Source organism: Phoenix dactylifera, chromosome 5 (assembly GCF_009389715.1).
Source record: "Phoenix dactylifera cultivar Barhee BC4 chromosome 5, palm_55x_up_171113_PBpolish2nd_filt_p, whole genome shotgun sequence".
NCBI lineage: Eukaryota > Viridiplantae > Streptophyta > Magnoliopsida > Arecales > Arecaceae > Phoenix > Phoenix dactylifera.
Window position 1 is genome coordinate 2,231,391 of NC_052396.1, and position 23,803 is coordinate 2,255,193.

At 39.0% G+C, this 23,803-nt stretch overlaps 1 protein-coding gene across 3 annotated transcripts; it reads left to right on the forward strand.

Annotated features, from left to right (window-relative positions):
• Positions 1 to 2,266: 2,266 nt before the first annotated feature.
• On the forward strand, positions 2,267 to 23,045 carry LOC103703987 (protein transport protein SEC23-like). 3 transcript variants are annotated; one of them, XM_026803405.2, is made up of 13 exons: positions 2,267 to 3,255; positions 3,431 to 3,604; positions 10,948 to 11,109; positions 14,120 to 14,262; positions 16,263 to 16,338; positions 16,438 to 16,610; positions 16,712 to 16,793; positions 18,179 to 18,256; positions 18,889 to 19,050; positions 19,161 to 19,424; positions 21,334 to 21,438; positions 21,830 to 21,982; positions 22,901 to 23,045. In XM_026803405.2, exons 1-12 carry the CDS (start codon positions 2,464 to 2,466, stop codon positions 21,974 to 21,976), a joined length of 2,358 nt encoding a protein of 785 aa, XP_026659206.1. In that variant the 5' UTR covers positions 2,267 to 2,463; the 3' UTR covers positions 21,977 to 21,982; positions 22,901 to 23,045. The 3 variants fall into 3 exon arrangements, with proteins under 3 accessions (XP_026659206.1, XP_008785320.1, XP_008785319.1); XM_008787098.4 differs by lacking the exon at positions 22,901 to 23,045 and adding an exon at positions 22,071 to 22,497; XM_008787097.4 differs by lacking the exon at positions 22,901 to 23,045 and having other exon boundaries at positions 2,268 to 3,255; positions 21,830 to 22,350.
• Positions 23,046 to 23,803: the final 758 nt, after the last annotated feature.

Here is a 23,803-nt window from a genome sequence, read left to right on the forward strand (position 1 = left end):
TTTAGCTTCATCGATCCCAAATTTTACAAGCTGTTTCTTAGCGTTAGATACAATATTATTTATCTATTTGTTGATTTTGTATAGGGTGAGCAATGTGGCTTCTTTATATGGTACGATGAGTTGTGGAAATTGATGGACCATGACGTTTTTTGGTGGCGGGCAACAGAAGATTAAATTGGAAAAGTATTGGATGTGGCTCAATTTTAAGGGATAACTACCTCATCATCACAGGATAATAGTGTGTGGGTTCTCGTACTACAACTAGAGGGATTCAAGGTGGAAAGGTTTAGTGCCATGTTTGGGATCTCCAATGTTGAGGCGTATTGATACATGGTCCCACGTTGATTTTTGTAATGCATGTACAAAGAATATAGGATTGTCTGATCCCCGTTCGAAGATTTGAGGAAGCGTTCGGTGTTCCATGTCCCCGGTAGTTTGACCAAGTGAAGTGCTAGCCTTGTATTGTTGAATCAAGCAAGTTCGAATCCCTAATAACATCAGAGAATGACTGACATTTGGTGGCTGCACAAGGGGCCGCCTCATTTTTCTTATGTGGCCAATGAAACCTCATTACACCATAAGTAAGGTGGATCTACAGGACCAATTTTGACCAATCAAGCCCGTACTCTTAATCAATTGGATTTAGTATCAATTCAAGTTTTTCATTCTTCCAGAAACAAAGATGAATTTCAATTATGCCAGAGGATTGCTAGAAATTTTTTCATTTATTTTTGAGCTAAACAAGGCAGAGGAATGCTTTACATACATGGACATGCGCAAAAGATGGTGCACCTAACCAAGCGCGTCTCCCCATATGCAAAAGCTAATGGGTTTTATAACACCAACTCTGTCTCCTTAACTAATTTGCTTTAGTAACAGACGAGGAAGTCTGGGTTACACGAGATGCAGTTTAGACCCTCGAGTTCCCCTTTGAACTCGTTAGAATATGGTTTTGAGATTTTTAAAAGAATATATTATACCATATATCATGGAGTGCATAATGGCTCTTCTGAATGTTGAAGCTCACCTTATACGGTAAGCAAGTTCGAAGTGGAAACGTAATTTTATATTTCCACTTCATAAAGGATCCAATTTGTTTCCAAATTGTACGTGCATATCACATAATAGTACCAAGAATATAAAAAGTGCCAATATTCATCAAATATAATGCATGAATAATAGACAGCAACGTAGGACGAGTCCTTATCAGCCAATTCAAGATTTCATATAGTATACATTCATATGCTATTATGAGGTACCATCGACGCCATCCCGGCGAAAGTGCCCTGAAAGTTCACCTTAACTAGATATGGAAGGGTCCGATTGCCTCAAAAGCATTAGAACCCAACTGATGGCTCCCTTCATTCCCTACAGTGTCATTTTATAGATGTATTCTAGAACATTATGCTAAATGATCTCGATTTATCATATCTAACCATTTCATCATTTAATATGACACTTCTCTATTAATCAGAGGTCTATGAGGCCCAAATTTGTTATTAATATGTAGTTTTAACAAGCATTTTCAATATCAAGTGATTTTAAATAATTGAACCCAAATCATAATTCTAAATGTTAGAACTTAAAAAAATCCATGCTCGTGGAGCTTTCGCTCATCAAGCTTTGGTTGATAGAGAGTTGGACACGTGGATTTATGTGTGATCACGAATCTCAATAACCATTTAGAATAGAATGAGTACCGTATAGAATCCCCGTATAGAATCCTCGTATAGAAGGAGCAGCGTCGAAAAGTGTGGCCGATTATCTTTTTTCCTCCAAATCCTGGAACAGAATGAGCAGCATCGGAAAAAACTGTCACAAATCAATGTTAAACTAACGGCTCTTGCAAGCAATATTATGAAATAAGTCAGTGTCCCCAAAATATATAGCCTTCTAGGGAGTCGCACAACCTCTCAGCATTTCTTGTTCTTTTTAGCATAACTGGCTACTTTAGCAACAAACGAGCGTATAACAAGCTAATATATTATTCAATAAAAATCCCAAATTTAAGAAAAATGCAATTCATCCCACTATGCTTGTCACGTTCTCTGACAAGTCGGCTGCCTGATTGGCAAGTTGTTCTCCTTCATAATGTACATGAGATGCTTTGAAAGCTCCGCAAGATCACAATATTTCAAGCTCTTCTTTTTAATTAAAAAGATAATATTGACCCTTTTTTCGGAAAACAAAATCGCCGAGCTTTCAACAATTCGATGAATGTAGGTATTATCCGGTCCCGCGGTGGTAGTATCGCTTTTTTTTTTTTTTTTTTGCGCAATTTAGAGCAATTAGGAGTTAGTCTACCAGAGCGGACGACACCGACCTGGATCCAAATAAAATCCCCGCCGCCCACCCGAGAGTTCCCCCAACCCAATTCTCCAACGCTCCCCTTCCCTCCCCGCCATAACCGGGGCGGCAGCCGGAGCGATCACCCGTTATTGATCCACCACCACCACCGCAACGATGGCGGAGGACCTGGCCGGGGGCGTCGCAGGAGCGGCGGCGTCGGTGGACCCCGATGGCCCCGACGGCGTCCGCATGACGTGGAACGCGTGGCCCCGATCGAAGGTGGAGGCGAGCAAGTGCGTTATCCCCGTGGCGGCGTCCATCGCCCCGATCCGGGCATCTCCCTCCCTCCTCGTCCTCCCCTATGCTCCACTTCGGTGCAAGCCCCCCTGCGCCGCGGTCCTCAACCCCTTCGCCCGCGTCGACTTCGCCGCCAAGATCTGGATCTGCCCCCTCTGCTTCTCTCGCAACCACTTTCCTCCGCACTACGCCGCCATCAGCGAGACCAACGTCCCCGGCGAGCTCTATCCCCAGTGCACCACCGTCGAGTACGCCCCCCCGCCTATCGACGCCGCCGCAGCCGCCATCCCGCCACCCGTCTTCCTCTTCGTTCTCGACACCTGCCTCATCGAGGAGGAGCTGGGATTCGTCAAGTCCGCCATGCGCCGCGCCATCGGCCTCCTCCCCGACCACGCCCTCGTCGGCCTCGTTACTTTCGGCACCCAGGTCTACCTGTACGAGCTCGGCTTCTCCGATCTGTCCAAGATTTACGTCTTCCGAGGCACCAAAGAGATCTCCAAGGAGCAGATCCTGGATCAGCTTGGCCTCTCCGCTGCCGGTCTTCGCCCCGGTACTGCAGGGGCCTCTGGGTACCCCAAAGCGAGGCTCCAAGCCAACGGATTGCTTCCTTCCGGGTCCGTCAATAGGTTCCTGCTCCCGGCCTCCGATTGTGAATACGCTCTTAATGCGGTACGATTCTTCTTTCATCTCCCTCCCCTCCAAAATTGACTGCTGTCTGGCTGTTGATCTCTCTATGTTGGGTCTGCATGCCCGAGGAAATGACTCGCGGGCAATCTTTTTAACTATTTTCGGTAAAAAAAAATCTTTTTCTTAGAACAAGATTGGTTTGTGCCTTTTATTACAGCTGTTAGATGAGCTGCAGACGGATCAGTGGCCTGTGGAAGCTGGAAACCGGGCTCTGCGGTGCACTGGGGTTGCTCTCAGTGTTGCGGCTGGCTTATTGGGAGCATGCATTCCCGGTACTGGGGCTCGCATCATAGCTTTGGTCGGCGGGCCATGTACGGAGGGCCCTGGAATGGTAATTGTTCCTAGTTTGTTGATGCAATTTATTCTTGATTTTCGACGTCCAAATTTATTTTTGACTTGCCCTAGTCTCAATTGGAGCTCGGGATAAGTGCAACATGCTTTAGCTACTTCTTGTCCAATACTTTCCACCTCCAATGCTAGAAGTCATGGAATTGGAACAAAATTTTCAAGACCTTGCATCAGTTATGCTGTCTCGTGTCTTTTAGGCCTTTTATTTTAGGATTTTAGCTGATGAAAATATTTACAGTCAATATCTTTACTCGAGAATGTTCACTCTCATGAATGAGGCAAGTTCTGGAGGTGGGCTGCAAATATGCCTATACATTTTGGGATTATGGTATAATTTTGTAGCCGAGTGCAATGGAATATCATGCTCTGATGAAGTGGCAAACTGCTCAGCACATTGGGCATTCATAATGCTTCAATGGAGGCTTTTTTTTGGTTTTTAAATCCACCTTTCATGATATTGTGAATAAAATTGTTAGCAAGATAGGTTAAAGTTGACTACTCAGCTTTGATGTCAATTTCCTAGGTTAGTGTAGTATGCTTGCTAATATTTGATGGTAGGAATTTTATGTTAGGTTTATAAAAATGTTCTGCTGTAATTGAGCCTTTATAGTACTTGCATGTTGCAATACAGAAGAGGTACATGGCCCAACCTTTAATGAGACAATTGTCTGTGGTGCAAAACTCTAATGATTTATTATTGTGAATTATAAAAATATGCCTCTGGATGTGAGGTGGATATCCATGATTTACTTAATGGTCATCAATGAAAATTAGTTTTTGTTTCATGGATCAAGAGAACCTTTTCTTCTTCTTAGGATTTTAATGCTTCGTAAGTTGGCCGCTTTGGGCCAACAAGTAGTGTTGTGGTTCAAATCTGGCTCGAGGGTGACCACGCTGATGAAGCCGAGGGAGCCGCCGGTACTGGAAAGGGGAAGACGGGAGCCGCCTCCTGCGCGACAGCTGTGGATCTGCACAAAATCTTACCAGTATTTCCGGTGAGGGCCCTCTGACGATCAAGTTAGAGTGGGGTATATTTGGTCTAGCCAAGAAAAGGTCCCCTAAAAACTACCTGACCGAGCTAGTAGCCCGGGTGACGAAGGTACTGTCAATCCCCATCATGAGGAGGCATGGCTCTGAGCCGGATGACGCGCAGTTCAGGTTGGCTGGTGACGTGCGTTACAATCCGTTTTTGAGAACGGTAGGGTGTTGGTATGGCTGGAGTAGGCAGGGTGTCGTCTGACTGCTGTTAGCTGGTTATGGAGACATGACATGGGTGCGATCGCTGACGAGGTTATGCTCGTTAAGTAGTCGCGTCATGTGTTTGACGAGGTCGACCTGGCGAATACTGGGAGCAGCTAGGTTTCGTGGGTTCCGGGGTGTGCTCGGAGGTGCGTTTCGAGCTCGAGGATCGGAGCGTATTGCTGGGGGTTTAGCGTCCCGAACTTTGGTCGGGATGGGTCGGCGTTTGTCTGGAGGCACCCTGAACTTGGTCGGCGAACGTCCGGAGTTGGTGCAGCTTTTGGCGAAGTTCTGAGCACGAGCTGGCCCTGGGCCGAGGTGAAGATTCATCCGATTGTCGTTGGTGTTAAATGGGCCGAAACTGGGCGGCCTTTTAGTTGTGGGCTGGATGACCCATTTTTTCCTCTATCAAGTAGCACCACGGATGAAATGCTATACAACATGTACATCAGAATCAGATATTATTATTTTAACACAATTCTCAGGTGGTTAGGCTATAAAGGAGTATGTGTGGATTACAAGGTTTTGGGGTTATTCTACATGTTATTTTCTTTAAACTATTTTTTCTTTCTTTTTGGTTATACTCAAAGTAGTATTTTTAATTCAAACATATGAAATCATGACCTTTATATATGAGAGGGTTAGGTCATCCTGATTAATTAAAGTGATAGTTTAGGTAGTCTTAGTTTATAATTCAGTTTGTTTATTTTAAATCTAGTTATAGTAATAACTTTCAGGGTTCATATATTAAGACTTGAGAATTGAGATCAATTTTTGGCTTTCTAATATACAATTTGACATCCATTATGGATATGCTAGAAGCATGAAGGGTGATTGTTTGTACTAAGTTTACCATGGCGCATGTGTTATGATGGGAGATGAAAGATAGTCCAAGGTTCGCCGAACCAGTACCAGAGGGGGTATCGGCCAGTGACTATTCGACACGGTATAGGTCTGTGCCATGCCGTTCAGGAATGTACTGGCACAAGAAGAGCTGGAGAGAAGAAAAAGGGAGAAGGAGAGAGAGAGAGAGTGAGGGCTTGAAAGTCCTCATCGATAGGGGGTTGTCCTTATTTTGCTTTAAAATAGGGATGCCTTTTTCTTTTTATAAGTTTCGAGTTGACGTCGGCAAATGGTTTGCCAACTTTTTTCTGAGTGAAGTCGGCAAACCACTTGCTAACTTCAATTCGAATTTACGAAAAAAAGTTATATATTTTGAACCGATGGGATGAACCATGCTGGTAACCGATCGGTCTGATTTGGGACGCCTCGAACCAATCAGTTCGGCATGGTTTAGTGGATCTTGAAAGATACATTCCTTCTATTATTTCTTTACTCATAAATTTAGTTTACAAATTCAGATTGTTATGGTTGACCAATGCTAGTATAAGTGAGATTTTTTAGGGTTATGGTGGTTCATAAAAATAGGGATGAGGCCATCCTAATGAGACTGAAGATGACCTATGAAAAGCTAATTAATAACCCTCTCCTTTTCCCCCTCCTACTTGATGGATTTCATGCTTCGATATAGGTATATGTGGGCTTAAGTATTGCCCCTATGATTGATTGTCCAATCCAATCCATCATTTGTCTCATTTTTTCTAGATCTATTTTTTTTTAAAATCAATACCATGTGTTGATACATTTAATAAGTGCCAATCTAAAGTATGTTACCTGGCATTAAATATGTAGGATTCCTAGTTTGGACCGTGAGTTTGAGTGACTTCTCTTCGGAAATTTCTGGTCTTTAGTCAGAAGACATGCTTTTGATATCATAAGAAGAGGATGACTGGACTTGTGCGTCAGTTGTGCTGAGCTTGGCCAAAACATGGTACCAACAAAGTTTTGTCTGGCTCAGGCTTGGCCTAGCTGGCTTCGGGGCCTAATTTCTCAAGCTTGAGGTGGACCTCGACCCAGATATAAAGTCCGACATCGAAGTATTACCTCACCAGCTCGAGAAATCTTAATCCATTGCAGTAGCAAAATAGAGGGCAAAGGTTTAAGAGGAGAGATTGGGTGAAGTGTCCGAGATGGAGCATTGAAGAGAAGCGAGAAACAAAGGGTTAAGGAATAGGGAGGAATTAAGGGGGATTGGAAGGAGAGAGAAAGAATGATATGATTGGGATTTGTTTCCAACAATGGTGGATGTGATTGGAGGGAGGGAGAGAGGGGTAGAAGGGGTGGATGACGAGGACTTAAATCAAGGTTTGCTGTCTCAGTACCGGACCCCATACTGGTGCCATACTAACATAGTGTCGATACGGTATGGTACGATTTTTTTTAGCAGACCGAATATTGGTGCATCATCCGTATTGGGTACCAGTACCGAACCGGTACGGTATGGTATGTTCCATCCGTCCGATTCCGGCTGATATGGCGTACCTTGACTTGAATCCTTGTGGGATGCCCCGTCATCCCACCACCCTCAGTGTCGAGACGAGGCACCATCCTTAGTGTTGAGACAAAACCAGGATAGGATGCAAACTAGGATGGGATAGGAAAATCACTGCCATGGGTGTTGGGATGCAATGCCTGGGTGGTGTCGTCCTACAAAATTTGGTGGCAGCAATCCTGAGCATTGGGTGGTGAGGGAGGAAAAAAGGAAAGTAGGAGGCCATGGGGATTTAAGATTAGAGTTAAGGTTGGGAGGGGATATTTTGTATAAATATAAATATATAAACATGTTAATATTTTATATTATATGAATGGTTAGGGCTAAGCCTTTGGTTATTTGGCTTAGCCCGAGTCTGACCCGAATCCTAATTAGGGCTTGATTTTTTTTTGAGCCAGTGGCTCGTTGGGCTTGACTTGAATTCCCAAGATCGGATTGGGTGGGTTGGGTTGGATTTGCATAGGCGACCTGTAGTCAAAACTACGAAAGTAGGTTTACTAGCCATTTTATTGTGCTATGACTTAGTACCGACCTTAAGGACTATTTGTATTAAGCCCCATTTGATGGCCTACTCATGACATACATGGTGAATAAATGCTAAAATTAGATTGTTAAAGAACAACATGAAGGTTTACATGTCTTGAGTTTAGTGGCAAGATGCATCAAACAACAATCAAACAAATAATAATGGAAGGCTTGCATGCAGAATGACACATATTGTGGAGGTTCTAATATTGTCGAGGATCTAGGCATAGATAGTCCGAATGAGTTGCATCTTTTGCAAGACCAATTGTCAAACAAGACCCATGTTTTTGATTAACAGGTGGCTACCATATATGATATATACATGTTACCATGTTTTAAGGATCCAAGATCTTGTCCAATGATGGATTTGTGATGAACCAGCTGTCTTTTAACCCAAATTTGGTCTTGCCCATTTGGTTGTGGCAAGTCAATGGTATGTGATGAAAGTTGAGTTCACAAAGAGGATTTTCGCATGCGATGTACATAGCGGAAGCAAAATGGTGTGATTTAGATTTGGAAGAGTCTTTAAGTTTAGTCCTTCTTTGAATCAAATTTTTAGATATAATAATAGCTAGAAATTGCATAAGCTATAACTTGAGAATCAGGTACTTGTTTCAACTTTATAATCCATGATTTTAAGATGATCTGTGATGTGTAAATTAGAAGCATCAAATCAGTTATTCCAAACTAAGTTCTCATGGCTTGCTTTCATTAGTTAAAATTTTGTTTCTTGGTCATGATTAGTTTGCTTTATTCAATGTCTTAGACCAATCAGAGATTCTTGTTATTCTAATTATCACGACCTGTATATGTTGGGAATACAAATTCCTTAAGAGATTGTAGAAGCATTAAAATTTAAGTTTAATCATTTTTATTCCCATTTTTCTCGATGTTTCAAAAAGCAGGTGTGGTATCTGGGCAATTGAGGTACCACATAGTGCATATGCGGTATATGGATGCATATTTGGGCACCTATGAAGTTGGTATTCTAATATTTTAAAATAAATAGATCTCATAAAGTTAGATTAAAATTAGTCAAAATTCATAATAAATAAGTAAATTATCAGAAAGAAAAGAAGATTAAAGTGTACACATCTGAACCTATTTGTGAGCTTGTTTTAGTATAATATGATATTTTAACTTCGAGAATAACAATGTTTCCCTGCAAACTATACTCAAATTTCAGATACACCAATGCAGCAAATTGTGAATTATCAAATGAAAAACAAGCAACAAGGATGCACATCTTATAACTAAGTTCGAAGCACCTGGCTATTAGACAAGATGTGTATTTAAGCTACTAATTCTCAAGAAAACACTCGAAAGTCAATCTTCTACCTCATGAAGTGACTTATCATCCATAACCATCACAATCCGTTTTTGGTTGTGCCACATAAGCCTGCTGGGAAGGGCCTGATGGCTCAATTTGTGGTCCAGCCCCAGTGTGGTGCCTCACCAGGCTGTCTTCATATGCAGCCACATGAACTGCATTTTGAAACACTGTTTTTTCCCTCTTGTGCAGTAAATTCCATGTTTCGATCTAGATTTGCCTGGTCTAAAAATATGACGCTATTGTTACATTTTATCTCTTTTCTCTTAGTATACTTAGAAAAAATATAGATAAAATTGTTTGTTATTTTCAATCATTAAGGACTGATCTATGGTAACTAGCCAAAATGTCATGTGAAGCATATTAAAGTCTAGATAATGCAAAAATATCTGCAAAAACTAGATCTCAGATTTCGAGACGTTCTTTACCCCTTTTTAGTGTCTAAATTTAGTTATATAGGGGGTTAGGAATAAAATCAAGGATGTGCCTCTTGCAAAAACACATTTGACGGAATACATATGTGCTCATTTCACCCAATACATGCCTGATTTACATAAGTTAGTTGGCCCATGCACTTGAGCAACCATCACAAGTTTTTAGCAGCAGTAGGTGTTAAGCAGACTATGGTGTCCATGTTGAAGAATCCATGTTAATATTTATCGGCTTGTTGGATATGCATTAGATACTTTGAACTTGTCAAATTTTTTACTGTAGATTTTGAATATTGGGATTGGACTAAGGTATATCTTGTGGCCATTTTTTAACATTTATGGAAGAACCACTGCATTATTCGCACACACATCTCAGTACACATATGGAAAGTCAGTCATTGGAATATTTAAACTCAGGCATGTCATTTAAAGAACACTTTGTTGTTTTCATGTAAAATCTTCAAATATACAAAGCCGAACACTTTGTATTCATGTATCTTGTTCTTTTCCTCTTGCTAAATCGGATATTTGGCTGCACGTTTGAATCCAAGTCTCTTGTTGGGGTCCAGACCATGGTATGCTGAATCGGCCCGTATTGGCCAGTTCAGCCTGTACCGGATCGGTCCGGTTCCAACGTGAAAAACGGTTCCGGTCCCTGCGGTACAAGCCCAGTACCGGTGCGAACCAGCTATGCGCAGGGCAGCGCGCCTACGCGGGCGCAAGTGGGGATCTGCGTCCGAGCACTGTCGGTTTGGTACCGGTTCAAACCGGTCCGAACCGGAACCGTATCGGTTTGGTAGGCGACCGGTACACCTATTGGTACCGGTACGCCTATCGGTACCGGTACAATATCCGTTTTCAAGTTCTTCTGGTTCTTTATGCTTTATTTCATTCATTTTACAGTTTTAGTTCATGCTAGGGTTAAAACTGGTCAGGTTTTTGGTTCTGTTTAACTGTTTGAGAGTTGTATTAATTATCTATTGAAAAATTAAAACTACAATGCTGTTCTCTTAGAGTTTAAGAAATGATGCCTTCATATTACAAGCATACCTACTCAGTTTCAGATTGATTGATGAACAAATTTCAATTAGTTCAATATCATGATGGACTTGGTTTTTCACCTTCCTACTTGAGGTGGATCCCTCAAGTACGTTAGAGATTAGCAGATATTTCACTGGATGAGCTGTGCTATAACGTATTCACACAATTTCTTTACCAAGTGTATACTTCTATGTCCAAAGATGCTAGACAAGAAGGCCTGTTGTATATGTCCGATGCTAACATGCATGCTGTTTTTAAGATATTTTTGTTAAAAGAACATTTTTTCTGTACCTCAGATATATATTTTTTATGTTGCTGTTGTCTAATCCGCTATAATATTTGGGGCTTAATTTGTTTTTATTTTGCAGATTGTGTCAAAAGATTTGTCAGAGCCAGTACGTTCACATAAAGATCTTGACAAAGATGCAGCTTCACATTTCCACAAAGCTGTTAAATTTTATGATAATCTTGCCAAACAGCTGGTTAACCAGGGCCATGTCTTGGACCTTTTTGCTTCTGCACTTGATCAGGTTTGTGTAACCTTTGGTTCTTTTAGCAGTTATTTTCCAAATTTTCTATATTTACGATAACATGCTCCCTTACATTTTTTTGATGAATTTGGTTCTGTGACAAATATGACTGTTGGTTATATGTTATAGGAATATAGTGATATGTCATATTAGCTTAAAACAGTTTGTACTGCTAGAAAATGGAAGGGTTGAATCAGAGTCCTAACCTAAACTTATGTGATTGTACTTACTGATGGTGAACAAAATAGCTAAAAAAAAGCTGCTAAACTGTGATGACAATGAGCACTTAGGCATTTATTTTTTGGCTGAACCGCCGAAGGTGGCATTGTAATGCAATTTCATTAAATAGGTGAAAATATTAAAAATAACCTGTGAAATTTCAAGGATTAGGCTGCAAGTGGGCGGTTGGATCGGGTAAACAAATTGAACCCAATCCTAACTTGTTCCTGTTTAGGCTGAAGCAGATTGGGTTTATGTTTCAAGTTTCAAGGATATATTTTTTTTAAATATTGATCCATTTAGTTTAAGATCAGAACAGGTCAAGGATATTACAATGCAAACCATAGTACAATTTGATTATCTAATTATATCATAAACATATAATAAAATATCAATTAACAACATTTGGACATTATTAACAATTTATTCCATATAATATTTGATTGGCAACCATATATAAATTATAACCAACTACACAAAATAACTACCTACATTAGATTTAAAAATAATTTCTTAAATTCAAGAGGATTGTGAATTCATAATGTATTAATTTAGGGTTGGTTTGAGATACTTAGCGATCTAAGTCTAATCCATGTTGAAAGCAGGTCATATTTTTCAAAGCAAGCCTTCTCTGAATAACTCTGGTTCAAATTGGGCCAGATTATTTTTGAGTTGGTTCCAAATCGGAAGTGGGTCAATCCAATCCATATGCGGCCCTATCTAGGTTTGTGGAAGAGGAAAAAGGGAATTATGGCATGGACGTGAAGGTTCAAACTGATTTAGTTAGAGGAGGATATATGTATCAGCTTTCCATAAAATGATCAGTTATTTAGATGTAATAGTCATAGAGGAATTGACATTAGTAATCGGTGGATTTAATGATGAGCAACATAATGGGTAAGTTGAAATTTCTTCTAGTTTGTTGGAGTCAAAAGAATGTGAAGGCCAGATACTGGAAATTAGATCCTTTTTGGTTGAAATAGAGTAGAAATTGAGACTTGGAAGAAGAATTCGATGATTAACTAAGGGTGGTGGTAGCGGTACTTGCTGTGAAGAAGGAGAGCAAGTAGGCCATGGGTTTCTTTGTAGATTTAGTTGGAGGTTTTGGCATATGATGAAGAATTCTTTGGGGTTGAAGAATGAATGCCATGCTCTACTATATGGTGGGGGCATAGATTTAATATTTATCTTTCTCATTTCTTGAAGGGGCGATGTCATAGTTACGGAAAGTTAGAAATGCCTGCTAGCTAGTTGGCTAAACTATACAAGATTGTATCCAAGTCTTTGCTGAAGAAATGTAGTTAGAGTTTAGATTTTCGAATGGACCATCATGCTATACAAGATTGTATCCAAGTCTTTGCACGATTTGGTAGAGCCCGCGAGGATACAATTGCATAGGAGATGGATTCCTCAAGGTCCAGAAGGACACGATGTAGCTGCAGATGACCTCGCATATGGAATAGGATTTATAGACGTATCAGATTTCGAGTTGTATACTAGATCTTATTGTCCGCAGCCACAGACAGCCTATGACCTATACGGATATAGATATAGATATGGTGCGTCTGAAGCATCTTTCGGTGGCTATTACTTTACGCAATCCAGAGCATCTTACTAGTCGGATTTTGCTGCCGGTTTATTCAGATGAGTTCCTTCACAGTCGTTTTATTAGCCAGAGGATACCTCTTAGAGCCAGAGCTTCAACGAGAGATCTGAGAGTACTTATAACCCAGAGCGCGTTCCTTATGGGATGAACATATAAGATTACATCGCTTAATCAGAGGGGTGGGTTGATGTGCCTCCTGACTATGCTAATGATGCAGATATCTACGTAAGACATCGTCACTTGATGATATTTTTAGATATCGATATGTATATTGTACTTTAAATATATGTAATTGATTGTATTATTTTATATTTTTTATCTTACTAGTTGATTTAGGATATTTAATGTTGCTTTTTATAGCATGTAGTATCTCACTAATCATTTTATGTTTTATATCACTTTAAAATAAAAAGATGCATCATTTAGGTTATATCGGGATCATAAAAATATCAAAAAAAAAAAATTGAAAGACATCAAATTATACTTAAAATCATTGAAAAAGTTGAAAAAAATTGATTATAAATTAATCAAACTTGAAAAGCTAAAAAAAATTGGGCGTGCCCAAGCATACCGTATGTCGGTACGACACCGAACCTGTACTGTACTGGCCCGCCCGACATTTCTTATATTTATATGTCATTAACTTACCTTGAGTTCCAGTAAATATGGCAGGGAAATTATAAGTAGGATAGATGATTTTCACCAGATTAAAGAATTTATTCTTGGGGCACATACGATTGCAAAACACTACGGAACTTTGAATAGATATCTCTAGTGAAAAATTTAGCTTTGGAGAAACTAAAGAATATTCCATGCAGTGCCAACCGGAAAATATGCAACTTTGCATTCTTCGCCTGTTATTTTTGTTTGAGATTGGTATTGTAACATGGATTGAAGATTACATTGGTGCAAGCATGTAAGTGCTTAATTGCCATGGGTGTCTAAATGTTTGAAACTTCTAAATTAATTAGCTGACACACATAGTGAGCCCCTCTTATCTTACAATTATCAGACATGCATGGCCGCGCACACACTTATAGAGAGATGCACTTGGTAATCTTCTCCTTTTACTAAAATTTGTTCATGTGAAAGTAATTGCTGCTCTTGATTTATTTCAATGCTATTCTAAATAAATAAAGATAACACTTATCTCATGTGCTCTGGCACCATCATATTTATGTCCAGGTTGGGGTTGCAGAAATGAAAGTTGTTGTTGAAAGAACAGGTGGTCTTGTTGTTTTGGCTGAAAGTTTTGGACACTCAGTCTTTAAAGACTCTTTCAAGCGAATTTTTGAGGATGGTGAACAATCTCTTGGTCTTTCTTTTAAGTGAGTTGTGCTGCATTGCCTGCCAGTGGTTTGTTAGTTAGATAGCAGTCTTTCCTAGCTCTATGCATTGGAAATTAATTTGATATGATTATATATACTTGGGCATGATGATTGTAAAATTCACTCCACATGCATAAGCATAAAATGTCATCCTTTTAGTGTCGGTGACCCAAGCCTCTGTCGTGCCTTATACACCCTGTATCTTTTAAATTTTTTAGCTCATTTGTATCGAAGCATATCACCTCTATATCGAGGATCATTCCATACTTGCTGGTGATCGATACATTATGGATCCTTGAGATTTGAATCTTTGGTGTATCTTGCTGAGTCATTTGTCCTCAAAAAATTGTGATGCAGACAAAAATTGCTTTATAAATTCTCGTTTGCCACCTCTTTCTGAGTTGTCTTTAGTCCATCCCCATTATCTATATGTATATGACCTAATCAATGCAATCTCCTGCCTGCACATATCAACATTGGTTATCCTCTTTTTGTGACCCTCAAACCTTTTTGTAATGTATTCATTCTTTATTCTCTCTCTCAGGGTTTTAACAATTATGTGCCTGAAAGGTGTTCAATATGTTATATCATTGTTCTTGTCTATGCTCATTGACTATCATGCCAATGCTCTTTTATTCACCTGTACTTTGACTTTCTATGTTACTGGGATACTACATTTTTAAGCCGTACGGAAGTGTTGATACTTTTGGATACTTGGACGTGGTAGGATATGGCATGACATGGGTGGAGACTCCACTTTGAAGTGTCCTGATGATGTTAACAAAAAGTGTCCGATGCTTGGCACTCTTTTGGAGTGTCATGCAGGGAACTCTTAGTTTTTAGTGCCAAACACTTTCAGTGAAGTATCCTTAAGTTTTTCTAGACACTTTAAGCAAAATGTTCTACGAATGCTTAAGCAAAATGTCATTATATTTTAAATATAAATATATTACAATTAATTAGCATTTTGAGTATTCAACACATCTTAAATGAACCTAGAAAATAAATTAAACAACTTGTAAATTCGTGGCTACACCATTTTTTTTTTTTTTTAAATAGCATATATAGTTTGAAGTTTCGCATTTTTATATATCATTCATAGTTTCTCCCTTTTTTGAATAAGGATCAAAAATAGACACACTACATACGTGTGTACATGGTATACAAATAGCTACACACAGAGACACATACACTATATACACATGTATGTGTCTGTATATGCTGTGTCCCCGTGCCTTGTTTTTTGGAGGTTGCCTTGCCCAATACTTGAGGACACTTGGACGCTTTGCACCTATGCAAAGTGTTTAGGTAACACTGATGAGTTTCTAGCAGGGCAAATTGATTGTGCAGTGAAGTCTTTTTGTACTTTCTGTGGAAATCCTCTATCTTTCTTCAATAAGATCTAATTTTTCAGTACTGTTTTTTGACACTTCCAGTAATTGAGTAAGCTATGGTGCTCTCAAGGTGATAAGCACTAAATTGATGAGTCTTTTATTTGGTTTTTGTTTTCCTTTTTTTCCCTCTTGATAAAATAAATATTGTTTTCTTATAATTCAACAGTGCACAATCATACACTTGTCCTGTTGAGATAATAGTAAGCCTTGCTGGACATCCTGATATGGATTATAGAAAGGATTTAGCTCACATCTTTGTACATATCAGGGCTGAATGACCATGGTGATACCTACACATGTTCTCTTATAAATAGATATCTAAGAACCAGCAAAAGGCTAAGCGAAGCACATAGTTTACATTTTGTTCAATATTCATGCAAAATCTTACCAGTAATCAGTATTCTCAGAAATTTGTTTTGCCAGCATTATCATTGTACCTAACTATATTCTGCATGGAAAGCATCTCTCATTTTCAGGGCTATGGCTTCTGTTTCTGTTTCTGTACCATTTTTCTTAATCATTAACTTGGTGACTCTGTTGCTCATGTACACATCCTATGATGGTTGCATATATGTATTAATGCTGAATGTTATTTTTTTATTCCAGTGGTACACTTGAGATCAACTGTTCCAAAGACATCAAAATTCAGGGAGTTATTGGACCGTGTACGTCTTTGGAAAAGGTTGTCCAATTTAAGTCTCAGTGCTACTGGATGATTTTATTATATACTCTATGTTTTCTGTTGTCTAATCAATATTGCTGAATGTTGTGACACTTGCAGAAAGGAGCTCTTTGTGCTGATACAATCATAGGCCAGGGAAATACGACTTCATGGAGGATGTGTGGTCTCGATAGGAGTACTTGTTTGACCGCCTTCTTTGATATATCACCAAGTGAACGGTCAAGCCAGCCAGGAAGTACAAATCCACAATTATACATACAGTTTTTGACAAAGTATGGTGCAACTTCCTTTGGGACATATTTTTCCTTTTGGTAGTCTTCAATTGTCACGGTGAATGTTATCAGTTGAAGATATAATGATCATTTTCCTGCAGCTATCAGAATCCTGAAGGTCAAATGAGGCTACGAGTTACAACTGTCACTAGGAGATGGGTGGATGGTTCTGCCAATACAGAGGTTAGTTATGAATTTTTTATTATATTTTCATTATATTTCTCTGACTGTACATCAGAAAATCCATGATAATTGAGTTTTGTTTCAAAGTTTATGCAACCCTGACTTGATATATACTGTAGAGCTTGTTCCTGTCTTTGCTTTTTCATCATCATACGATCTGCTTGATTTCCATATTGATGAATACTTCTATCTTGTATGTATAGACTAATGGATATATAATCATACCTAATTAAATTAGCGCTAGGTGGATGAATTATGGAGGTGGTGGCCTTATGAGGTCTAAGACAGTGGGCAACATGTTGGTGGGGGCTGGCCTTGGAGACATGGCTGCTGGAGCTTGGCATGTGAATGAGGACGGGGTTGGGTTTTTTGTGTGGAAGGGCCCCAGTAGTGGACCATGAGGACATTGCAATGGCAAGACAAAGATAAGGGTCAAGAGGAGAGGAGTCGAGGAAGAGGGGTTATTATTGATTGTGTAATGAGAGAGTATTGATTAATGTGCTCGCTTTTATTTTTAGATTTACTGCTGTATTTATTTGCATTAGAGAGAAGGGAAGAGAGAGGAGGGTAGTTATCATAAATAATAAGCGTTCTGTCAGTATATATGTGGCATATGCATATATTCAGTTTTGGATTTGTGGGTAGGGTCACATCTGCGCCAAGGGTGGCCCAATCCTTTCTCTGGAATCATTTGGGTCTTTCTATGTAGGTGCGGTTTAACCCTGAGCCTGATTTTCCTTTGCTTAAGCCTGGTCTGAAAGTAGACTTACATTATATCTCAGGTCAGCCTGGGCCCACTTAGTCTTACATAAGTTGCTCACAGTGAAAGTTGAAGAAACAAAATTAACGCTTGTCATGTTTAACAGTGCAAACCACCATAGGAAAAGGTTGCCTTAGTTTTTATTTGCATCATTTTTTACGCTTATTTCCCAACCTTTCTTGGAGGTGTTGCTGAATTACAATCCTCCGCCTTGCAAATTTAATCTAGTAACAGTCTTAAGCGATGGAGAGTTTGGTTTACTTGCCTTTAGGATATGGATTTTGGGCCATATTTTTCTTAATTTGTTAATGTGCCGCATCTTTAACATGTTGATCAAACTTGTACATGGATCAGCATGCATATAATAGAAGCAAATTTGTTGCCTGGGTGAGTGTGTAATGTTGGAGAGAGGTTTTTAGGAAGTTTTGCAAGACTGGAACAAGTAAATGATACCAAGTTTTCAAGGTTACATGATTGTTGATTTACTTTTCAGCTAATATGTTAAAGAATCTTTCCACGTCTATCAAAAATAGGCTTCTCTGTTACCCAACTATATCTTTCTGCATATTGAAATACATTACATTCGTGATTACATGACTGCTGTGAAAAATTACCACATGTGCAGGAATTGGTTGAAGGGTTTGACCAGGAAACTGCAGCTGTTGTTTTAGCAAGATATATATCCTTGAAGATGGAGATGGAGGTGAACTACCGATCTCACATAGCTATGTTTGCATGGTTTAATACAAGACACTTCCCAAGAAATCGACTTCAGTTTTTGGGCTTATAAAATTTATTTTTTATATTTGAATTTGAGATCTTTATTATCAGCAACAATTTCGGTGCATCCACAAATGTTCTATATTTACGCAATATCTGCAACATTTTGTTCATGAAGTTATGCTCTATTTTTCTAGATTTGTTCACTTAGTGTTGTGTATGTCTACATTTATCATCTTAGAACTTTATTACCTTATGTCCGTGTATAGCTTGTGAAACTAGAATAGGTTCGTCCTGCTTGTATGGTGAACAAAATGTTTACCCAATATCTGCAACATTTCGTTCACAAAGTTATGCTCTATTTTTCTAGATTTGTCCACTTAGTGTTTCACTGTTTTGTATGTCTACATTTATCAGCTTAGAACTTTATTACCTTATGTCTGTGTATAGGTTGTGAAACTAGAATAGGTTGGTCCTAGTTTGTATGGTGAACAAAATATTAAAATGTATATTCTATATATGATCCTTGCATTTTCCATTAAAGATCACTTGTGCTTGGCCCTCTTCAAATCATAAAGGTCTTACCTAGTAATTGTGGTTTGTCTGCCTTTCCAGGAAGAGTTTGATGCAACACGATGGTTGGACAGATCCCTCATCCGCCTTTGCTCGCGATTTGGTGACTATCGAAAAGATGATCCTGCTTCCTTCACATTGCATCCAAATTTCTCAATATTTCCACAATTTATGTTTAATCTTCGGCGCTCGCAATTCGTACAGGTGAAATATTGTAAAAAATACTATGAACTTTTTTGTTAGATAAAAATTACTATAAACTTTGATAACTGCTTAATGCAATTTTCCTGAAGTTTGGGACTTTCCTGCTGCAGGTTTTTAACAATAGTCCAGATGAGACTGCTTATTTCCGTATGTTGTTGAATCGGGAGAGTGTTACCAATTCCGTTGTCATGATTCAGCCTTCACTGCTTTCATATTCCTTTAATTCACCTCCTGCTCCTGCATTGTTGGATGTAGCATCTATATCGGCAGACCGTATCCTATTGCTTGATACATATTTTAGTGTTGTTATTTTTCATGGTATGACGATTGCTCAATGGCGCAACATGGGCTATCAGAATCAGCCAGAGCATCAGGTAACTTGGTGGTGGTTATGATTTTGGCATACTCCAGTATACTTGAATTCTGGTGTATAATGTATTTCATTTTAGTTACAATTGGATTAGTTGGAAGATGCATGGTGTTAAATTTTGCTTTATGGTCACCATTTGTAAATTCTTATCTGCCTTTTGTCATGTTAGAGATGTTGATCTTCAGCAGTCGTCGTAGAGTCTTACAGCTTAATTTTGTTGTTTTAATGATTTCTTTGAGAATTACTGGCTGTACCACCGTCAATCTAATCACAAAAATCAGGTATTAGAACCCTGCATATCAACAAATCTCAAAACCCACTCCACCTATACTCCAATCAAATGGTCGTAAAATCTAACAGGTAAAGAAACCAAAACAAGGAAACAGAATAGACTTCTCATAGTCTTCTAGTCAGACCCTAACTCTAACTACACCATATAGACAGCCCATAACCTAATATTTCCCTGGAAAACCATCCACTAATGTTCTCCAAAGACTACATTTTCGTTCACAAAATTCAAGCATTCATTTTTGGACCATAATCATCAGCAGGTAGCTTGAGCTGCCATCTTCTTATCACCTTTTGCTTTCCTGTCTCCCTGGACATTATCAGTGAGCAGCTTCTACATCTTTGCATAGTTCTTTTCCACCAACATTTGGTAAAAGGGCCTCTCAACATTAGTATGCATTGTTGATTCCTTAATGTCCTAACATCACATAATACAACCTGTGTCACACACTTAATTTTTGCCTTTGAATTTACCCAAGCCATGATTCTGGCAGAGTTCCCCAATAAAATCCCAGATCTTGAAAGTTGTCTTTGTTAACAGAGCCTTCATTGGCAACTCGTCAGTTTCGTCTTTGTCAACAGGTTGGAGAGTCAAAGATGTACTTGTTTTAGTGAGTGGAAACTTTGGTGCATCTTTGGTTCCAAAGGTCTCACATAAGCCATTATGGGTTTCCAAATAATTATTGCAAGTTAGTAGAAAGAAGGATTGCATTAGGGAACAAGATGATCCTGCCTACTACTGAGTTGACTACAAACATGTTTATGTTTTAGCCTTCTGTCATTTTGGTGTATTTTTAGTCTCTCCATACTTTTGTTCATCTTGCTATCAGTGTTATCTACTACAATATATCTCACTTGGTGATTTAAAAATATGATGCATTTCATCATGTTTGAACTCAAAATGGTTGTTAATTCTATCTGGAGGGAATACTGAAATAGGTTATTAATAGCTGGTGTTCTGCTTTTCTATAATTTTAACTCCTTTATATCCCTATAGCAAAATGTACTTAATCGTAATTAAACTCTTCATGGTGGTTGATCACTTGATCCTGTTCAGAAGGAATAGTGGAAAATGAAGCCGGTAGCTAACAAAAAGTGTAAATTGGCTGGTTATTGTTTATGCTGTCTGTTGGTGCTTTTTCACTAGTTATATCTTAGATCCATTAATCACATTATTGATTTAGTTGTTATATGTGCTTTTATCTTTGAAATTGGTCTGCACTACTGCACTGCAGACAACTCCTCACCCGTTATATAAATATATTCTGCCAAGTTTCTGCACATGCTTATCAGTGGAGTGGTCACATTACTTTTCCTAAATCTTAACTATATATGTTTTGATATCTGGATCCTCACTTTCTTCTTTCTTTTCCGGTGAATCATTTTAAATATCTAGTTTACATGTTGACCTATAAAAGTGGATATCTGGTTAATAGATAAATTATGAAGCATCAGCTTTCCTTTGAGAACTATATATAATGTGCTCTTGTTTCAGACAATTCTATACACAATTTTTACAATTGCTAGAGTTTGAGGAGCAAGTTCTCTTTTAAAGACAGTAAACTTGCTGTCATTAAATGAGTTTTTAGGGATAATTTTCTTGTATATTGTTGTGTGATTAACAGGCCTTTGCTCAGCTATTACAAGCTCCTCAAGATGATGCACAAATGATCATTAGAGATCGTTTTCCTGTTCCCAGATTAGTTATTTGTGATCAACATGGCTCCCAGGTCTGCATTTTTCTTAAAAAAAATTGGTCTTCTCTTTTAACTCGACCATTGATATTGACTTGTTATGCAATACTTAATGATTCCTTTCATGCTATCTCCAAGATGTGTCATTACTTAAATTGATGGACTTGTCTTATAACAGTCGTTCTTTGACTTAAGTAATCCTTAACTTTGGGGTTGAAGCAGTATTTCAGAAATAAAAACATAAATAACTTGTTTCTTGGTGTTACATAAACTGATATTTTTCAAATGGTAATGGATCTCTAGTGTTAAGGAGGTCTGATGAATTGTCACCCAGAAATTGTTTTTACGTCCTTATTCTGTTCTGTAAAAGAGCTACTGGGCTTGGCCTTACTGCTAATTGTCCTACTTGTAATTGTATGTTCCGCAGGCAAGATTTTTGTTGGCAAAGTTGAACCCATCAGCTACATATAACTCTGCGCATGAGGTGGCTCCAGGCTCTGATATCATCTTCACAGACGATGTCAGCCTTCAAGTATTCTATGAACATCTTCAGAGGCTGGCTGTTCAGTCATGAGGACATGTTTGCAAATTCTTTTTCTATTTGTTACTTGGTTATCTTATTTGGGTTGAGGTTGATTCTAGGTGTGAGCTATTCTCTGTTTTCCCAGCATTCTTCAACATTGGTCCTCATATATAGTCAATGTCAAGCCAGTCTTCTCACTGAAATAATTGCGCATCAAATCTTTTTGATGTTGGATGATGAATCCAGCTTACAGGAACAAAGATATTAGATAGCTGGCTGTTTTGATATACTTAGATGAGGGATGGTTTGAGCGACTCATTATCTCAGTTTGTAAGTTTGATATTAAAGGATTTTGTATACGGATCTGAGTTATGATACTGTAGACTGGAATTTTAGAGCGAGGCCATACCTTTTATTCCCTGTGACATTTGCTTCCGTCCTCCCCCCCACCCCGTCTCTCTCTCTCTCTGGTCGGAGAAAGCCTAGTCAAAATCAGGATGAGGGTGGGATCAAATCCAGCCCAGTGAGTATGTCAATTCAATGTTGTCATCTTCTTCTGGACAACTTTCTTATTCTGGATGCTTTTTACAATCTGAAACTCTGAAATTTTCTGTAGTATGGCTACAGACAAGTAGCATTATAAATTTATGATTGAGATGGGGGGGGGGGGGGAGCTTTATAGTTGCCCAAATGGTGGAATCTCAATAAATTAGAACGTGTAAGGTCATCCATGTACTTGGAGCAGCAAGTATGTGTTTGAATTGGTAGTTTAGCATTGAGGCAGAAACAAGTAGTCCCTTGCAATGCAAAGATCTTTCATGGCTGTGCCATGCGGGTTTGCTCTACCGAGTCAATATCGAAGGGTGTTTCAATTTACAATGTACGTGTGATACGGTGGTTAGTCCTGATAATTATAGTTGACTTATAGGAAAAGATGATGTGGCTGTATGAAAGGATTCTTCTTTTTGTGTACAGGAAAGGTGTCTTCTTATAATGTGCTCTCGAGGCAGTTCTTGGCAGCACCGACATGGGCATGACTGTTGCGACTGACTTGGTAGGTATGCTGCATGCACACACTTCCTGGAGTTATCAGAGCTCCCGTTCACAAAGCTACATTTAGTCCGAGGAAAAAAAATCTCAAATGGAATAAACTAGAAGGGAAAAAAAGAATGTTAAATTATTCTATCTTTTCACATAAATAAATTATTTCCATATAGAGTAGAGTAAATGGGTAAGGAGAGGAAATATAAGATATTTATAATGTACTAGCTTTTATATACATCTATTTTATCTCAGAAATATAAGTGGAGTTTGTGACTAAAATGGATGGAGTAAGGAGGTTAAGAAAGAAGCGTTTGTTCCTTGTCGTCAGATTTTGGGCTTGTGTGGTTTTCTTCGTGGGCTGCTGTAAACGGAAGGCTGACCACGGGATGCGACCATGCGAGGTGTCATTTCAAAATGATTTGCCCCAGGTTCGCTGACACTGGGACAGTTCTTAGGAATTCGGATAAAATAAAGAAATGCAGTGGAACCAAAGTTTTTACGAGGCACATGCGGCGGAACTGAAGTTTTTAGTTGGCAGTGGACGCGCCCGATATCCGCTGCCTTTTCCAATTTGTGCCCTAAAATTTTCCGCCGCATCGCAGGATGCATATTCTTCGTCGCTGGTTGATAAATTAGGACGATGTGTATTTATGCAGCCATGGAATTTGCTTCTTCCTCCTCTGCCACTCTGAGAAGCCTGAATGTAGAACGCTGCTCTCTCTCTCTCTCTCTCTTTCTCTCTCTAGGTAATCTAGTAGGCAGTTTAGGTCACAACTAGTTTTGACTGCAACGTTTGAATTCTCTTTTGTCGGCTGGCCTGGAGGAATTTTTAGG

What these genes read in the sequence shown, in the direction of transcription:
- LOC103703987 (XM_026803405.2), top strand. Translation starts at nt 2,464, where the DNA reads ATGGCGGAGGACCTGGCCGGGGGCGTCGCAGGAGCGGCGGCGTCGGTG. An exon ending in GTACGGAGGGCCCTGGAATG is followed by an intron (nt 3,605 to 10,947) that starts GTAATTGTTCCT and finishes TTTATTTTGCAG; the next exon opens with ATTGTGTCAAAAGATTTGTC. An exon ending in AGAATCAGCCAGAGCATCAG is followed by an intron (nt 19,425 to 21,333) that starts GTAACTTGGTGG and finishes TGTGATTAACAG; the next exon opens with GCCTTTGCTCAGCTATTACA.